The 6,000-nt window shown below is 55.3% G+C and overlaps 1 protein-coding gene across 4 annotated transcripts in view; it reads left to right on the top strand.

Annotated features, from left to right (window-relative positions):
- Nucleotides 1-6,000, top strand: part of Agap1 (ArfGAP with GTPase domain, ankyrin repeat and PH domain 1) — a 473,220-nt gene that overhangs the window by 464,933 nt on the left and 2,287 nt on the right. For all 4 annotated transcript variants that reach the window (XM_023722112.1, XM_004637336.2, XM_023722113.1 and 1 more), the window contains one exon: nt 4,303-4,558. In XM_023722112.1, coding sequence (XP_023577880.1) covers nt 4,303-4,558 — 256 coding nt within the window. The remainder of the gene's footprint in view (nt 1-4,302; nt 4,559-6,000) is intronic.

Here is a 6,000-nt window from a genome sequence, read left to right on the forward strand (position 1 = left end):
AGGCCAGCCCCAGAGTCTGGCTTCCTGTGCTTCCCTGCCTGGCAGTGTGGCCAGGGGGTCCTGTGTACCAGGAGAAGAAGCCCCTCAGTTCCGGCTTCTGCACCCTCTCCCCACTGAGTTTCCCCGAGCCCCTTCCTGGGGACTGTGATCTGTGGCTCAGAGTCTGGTCACAACTCCTGCGGGGCTTGTTCCATGTTGGTGTGTAGCTTGTTTGTTACAGAGTGTGCTGTGCTCAGGGGGTCCCGAGAGGACTCCACTGTTACCAGGCCTGACCTGTGAAGCTGGTTACTGTCTGTCCTTGCCCTCCACCTCATCACTTGCACCTCGCTGGTGGGTGTTTGGGGTGCACATGAGGGGCCGGGCCAAGGCATCACTCCTGAAGGCCAGGAGTGGCATAGCCCAGCAGGCATCTATGACAAAGTGACCGTGTCCCAGCCTGGTGGACCCCAAGACACCCAAAGGTCTCCTGGCCTTGAGATGGCAGAGGGGCATCATTCGAGGCAGAAAGACAAGAAGATACCTACTCTGGCAACTTTGAAGGTGTCTTCTCTTTTCGTTTCTGGGGTTAGAGTCACTGCCCCTCCCCCTGCTCTCTCGTGGCTGATTTATTTAAAGGTGTGTCAGCACTGGGATCTGATGAGGAGCGGGCCCCTCCTCCCTGCTGACGGCGGCCATGCCAATAATTCATTTTTTAGCTCATTAGCTAACAGAGGCTGAGAGCAGTGGTCCTCCGGGCATTAGAACGAGGCGAGGTGATCTACTGCCAGCTCGCTGCTCTTGAACTGGCCTTCCTTGGGGAAAGCGAAAGGTGCCACCGCACCGGCTGAGGGCCCCAGAAGTGAGCTCGGGACATCGGAGTAACAGCTGGAGTTCTATGCCTCTGGGTCACGGTGTCCTGGGGTCATGGTGTCCAACAGAATATTCTTACAGAAAACAGGCCTCCGCTGCCCTTTGCGCCGTTCACGTCCTGTCGCCGTTGCTGCCTTCCACCCACCGGGACCGCTGCCCTCTGCCCTGGGCCACTCTGCCATGGAGCCGGCCCATGGTGGTCCAGAGCCACGACAAACTGTGAGCCAAGCAAGCCTTTGCTCTTCAACCTTGGCTGGCAGGTTTTGTCTCGGCAACAAGAAAAGCAACCCGGAATTCATCCCTACTTGTCCATGATTGTCCTGAGGATACTGTCTCTAAATCAAGTCCCACTGGGGATTCGGGCTTCAGGATCTGAGTCCCAGAGCAGGACCCCAGCCCAGACACTAGTATCCAAGAAACTTTAGGTCCCAAGGTTGTGGGAAGGCTAGCCATACTGGACCCAGCAACCATGATAGTGGGCACAGCCTGGGACCACAGTACCCCCAGGGACCCTGGCCGGGGGCAGCACCCCTCCCATGCTCGAACTGCAGCTTCTAGCCAGCAGCACGGGGAGATTTCTTTTCCCTCCTTCTGGCCACCAAGAGAAGACGCCCAGAGCTAAGTTGCCCCCTCTGTCAGGGTGGACAGTGGCTGCAGGGGATGGGTGGCTTCCCATAGGAGTAGGGGCTTGTGTGAGCGTGGGGGCGCTAAGTCAGCACCCGAGTCCCACTACCCCCTCTGGGCCCTGTCTACACATTGGCTAGACTGCTCAAGAGTCATGTCTGATGCAGCCATGAGGACAGGGGCCTCCTCTAGCTTTCTAGCCACTCCTAAGGATGACAACTATGACGTGCTGTGGGCTTCGGTTCTGGAAAAGTACACAAAGCTCCTTGATGGGCATGGCTCTATCCAGCAGGGACGGCCACATGCTGGGCAGATCTGGGGGACCACCCAACTGGAGAAGGAAGGTCCTCCTGGACGTGGGGCCAGCAGAGGCAGACCCTGCAGCCAAGTCTGCTGCGACGTGGCCCTGGCTCGTGTCCTGCCAGTCTTCCCCCGCACTGTGTCAGAGCTAGAGGCCTCCTGTCCTGCACCAGAGTCCTGTTGGAGCCCTTCCAGTCACTGCAGAGCTGGAAAGCCCAAGCACCCAGCCTCCCTGTGGAACCCTTTCTGGCCTTCTTCCCAATTTCAGGGGTGCAGCTCCAGCGCCTCATTTCAAAAGAATGCTCCCCAAGCAGCATGGGTTTTCGGCCCTCAAAACCTGTGCCCACCTTTATTCTGTGTCCTGACCAGTGCTGTGGTTTTTTTCACAATTGTATTTATTCAGGCAAACAGCTTTGCAGAAGCAGGAGCCCTCAGCTCGGTTTGCTTAGCCTGTGCTCACTGCAGCTAGTTTTCAGCACTGATATTTTTTAAGCAAAGAGCAGCTCATCCCTGTCGTGTGCATGGCCCTGGATTCCGGTGAGAGTCCTGTGGGGTGGCTGTAGTTGAGGACAGGAGTCACCCCACAGTTTCTAACCAGAGCAGAAAGCACAGAGCCCAGGCTTCCTGCAGGCTTCATTAAGAAGAAAATGCAGTAATCGCAGTAAAGACTAGAGTCTCTGTGTTAAGTTCTCTGCTTTATCCCTGGATGATTTGGCAACGACTATTAAAATCAACCCAAGCAGAATAAGACAGCCTGATTTTAATGTCTGCCCCCAAAAAATGAGACTTAGCAGATTGGAGCTTGGAAATCTGGACATAACTCACACCATTATCCTTTTTCACTGAGTTCACATTTTGCTCTTTCTCCTTCATGATTTACGAAACGCATCAACAAACGTTTAAGATATTATAAATAGGTTTTCTTAAACAGCGTCCAAGCCCCCGGGTGCTGTGGCAGTTTTGCCGCACTTGGTGCCTGCGGTGCCTGTGCTGTCGCCCAAGGGTGTGGGACGCATCAGTGGGTGCCGGGCAGCCCTGAGCTGCGGCCCCGGCTTTGCCCTGGAATCGCTGAATGAAAAGCACCGGGTCACCCCCGGGTCACTCACATGTACCAGGAAGTGAAGCAAAACTAATCCAGATTTACCCCTGGAAGAATCTGTTTGCCTAAGTATTTAAAAAAAGATTAGGGCTCACCCAACACTGGGTCCCCGCACAGTGTAAACAGGGGTAAAAGGTGTAAACAGGGCCTGGCCTCTGCGCTTCGGAAGCAGAAATGTCACGGGTGATGAGTTTCCTTTCTAGACGGGGGCAGGAGGCCTAAGTGGCTCTTGGAGTGGCTGGTAGCTGTGTACCCTGATTGTCGCCCTGGAGGGAGTTCGGGGCCACTTGTGCATCATCAGAGCCTTGCTGAAGCATCTGTAATTAGAGCCTCTTGGCACACGGTGGTCTTTTCTTCCTCACCCTCATCAAGAAGGTCGCATCCCGACCTCCCAGGACACACCCAGGGCTACTTGGCAGATTTCAAGAGCTACTTGTACAATCTCGCTTTGTTCTTTCTGCATCTGTAGCCCTGCTCTCCACAGCAGTGCGGTAGAGGGGTGAGCCTGTGGCACGTGTGCCGCAGCGGGCACACCTCTGCCACCGCAGGAGCCAAGTCGCCCGGCTGCTGAGTACTGGGTAACAGCCGTTTTTTCTAAACTAAAACCTCAGCGTTCAGTTGTAATCGCAGCGTTAGCACTTTGCAATAAGTAAGTGGGTTTGGGGGTCACAGTTTTGGCAGTCACTTTCGAGTGGGTCTCTGCAAGGCTCACCATCCCTAACCTAGAGGAACACCCCAGTTTTAGTGTCTCACTTCCTTTCCTTTTTGAGAAGCCAAGCCCGCTTGTTGCCCGGCTTCTCTCCCCACCCGTCCTCTTGTGTCGGCCCTTCTTCCAGATCCTCTGCAGCCCCTGGGGAAGACCCAGTTATCGCCCCCTCCCCAGCACCACTCTGTTCTCTGCCCCTCGGACCACTAGGCACGGGCTCCCTCCCTTCCCCTCAGAAAAACCAGGTGGTTTCTGTCACTTGAGGAATTACTCGCATTTTGCCACCTCTCCGAGCACCCAGAGGTTAGAGAAGCGTCCACCCCAGTCGCCTGCTCAGCTGCCAGCATCCTGCTGCTTCTCCAGGACCCTCCTGCAAAGTTCCCTTCAACCCAAAGAGCACACACGCCCCACCCCGCCCACACCAAGTGGGAGAGCAGTTGGGAGTCAGGAGCACACAGCCACCTGCAGGCAGGGAGGCAACCCACTGCCCTGCCTGGACCCTGGCCCCGGGTCCTCCTGTCCTAACTCACCACAGGGGAGACACCACTTTGGGACCCTGGATGACAATTCTGGGGAGAAGAGGGGCTCCCTCAAGCCTCGTGGGGACCTGGCACCATTGCTTCACCTCCTTCGCTGTGCCTCCTGCCCCATGCGCCGATAGCAGGGGGCTGCAGCCTGGGTGCCTGTGCCCATGGTGAACATGGCTGTTTGGGGACTCTTGCAGGGAAGAGAAGGAGCGGTGGATTCGCGCAAAGTACGAGCAGAAGCTCTTCCTGGCCCCACTGCCCTGCACAGAGCTGTCCCTGGGCCAGCACCTGCTGCGTGCCACAGCCGACGAGGACCTGAGGACGGTCATCCTGCTGCTGGCGCACGGCTCCCGGGACGAGGTGAATGAGACCTGCGGGGAGGGCGACGGCCGCACAGCGCTACACCTGGCCTGCCGCAAGGGCAACGTGGTCCTGGCCCAGCTGCTCATCTGGGTAGGTGGCCAAGCCCAAGGGCACTGGGGGGTGGGGAAGTAGGCGGGGCTGGTAGTATGTGGGCAGGGCCTTGGGAGGGCGGGACCAGCAGCCAAGTCCTGATGTTGGCTGGGGCAGGGCCTAGAAGGCAGTGGCCAGCAGGGGTGGGGCCTCAGGGCGGAACCTGCAGTGACCCTGTCCACCATACTCTACTGCCAGGGCCCTCTCCTTAGTGGTAGGCCATTGTTACCCTCTAAAACTGGGGAACAATTCCTATTAGGGAGTCCAGATTCTAGAGATGCAGGTTTATGCATGCTTTTGATCTGTTGCAGCGGGCACCCTGGGGAGACTAGATTAGATGCAGACACTGAATCCAATCACTCAGCTGTCTAGCCTCACCTCCTCACAGTAGTAAGAAAGGCAACCGAATACTAATTAAGCAACAACCCTGTCCCATTGGCTTGGGCCACAGCAACGTAATAGCACAGGCGTAGCGCTGATCAGTGGACATTGGCTGTCCTGTGTTTCTGGAGGCTGGCTGGCTAGTCAGGGTGCGCAGGGATGGTTTCTCTGTGGCTCCCCCTTGGTGAGCAGTGGCACCTCATGCTGTCTTCTCCGTGGGCATGTACTGCTGGTTTTGCTTCCATGTCCCGTGAGGACACCAATCCTATTGGGGTGGGGCAGAGACAGTCTTTTCCAAGTGAGGACCTCAGCTTAGTAATTTAGGGGATATAATTCCACCCAAAGAAATTGAAGGCCATTGTCCTTTTCAGGGTAGCCAAGAGCCCCTCTATGGCAGGGCTCCAGGTGCACATAGGTGTGCAAAGCCACACACACACATACAATGAGTAGTAGAGCTGAGAGCAAATTCACACTTTTTCATAAGCAAGATGCTTACAGGTGCACACCTGTAATCCCAGCTCTGGAGGCTGAAGCAGGAGGCTCACATGGAGTTCAAGGCCAGCCTGGGCTGCATAGTGAGTGCAAGGCCAGCCTGCGTCACATAGCAAGACCCTGCATAAAAAATTTAAAAAATCAATAACGTTGGGTATTGTCAGCTCATATTTGCCCTTCACCTTGAAACCTGCAAAAGATTAAAACGAGGCTCCCCTCACGGCACTGTTCTAGCAGAGACAGTTTTCAAGCACAGTGTGCAACAGCTAAACAGACTGGCTGGGGCTGGCCCATCAGGTGGAGCGCTAGCCGGCTGCCATGAGCCAGGCCTGTGGGGAATTTACAGTGGGCTAGGGAGGTGATCGCAGCCCGTTCAGTAAGAGAAGAATTTACAGCCTTCTGTTTTATACATTTATACATTTAGATTGAAAGGAAACTATTATTAGTAGGAAATGTTCTAAACTACTCACAAAGGCTGTCTCTGGTGAGATTAGAGGTGATTTCCTCTTATGGTCTTCCGTGTTACTTCTGTCTTTCTGTAATGCAAGTGAATTGTTACTATATATATA

Source organism: Octodon degus, unplaced genomic scaffold, assembly GCF_000260255.1.
Source record: "Octodon degus isolate 3935 unplaced genomic scaffold, OctDeg1.0 scaffold00089, whole genome shotgun sequence".
Classification (NCBI taxonomy): Eukaryota; Metazoa; Chordata; class Mammalia; order Rodentia; family Octodontidae; genus Octodon; species Octodon degus.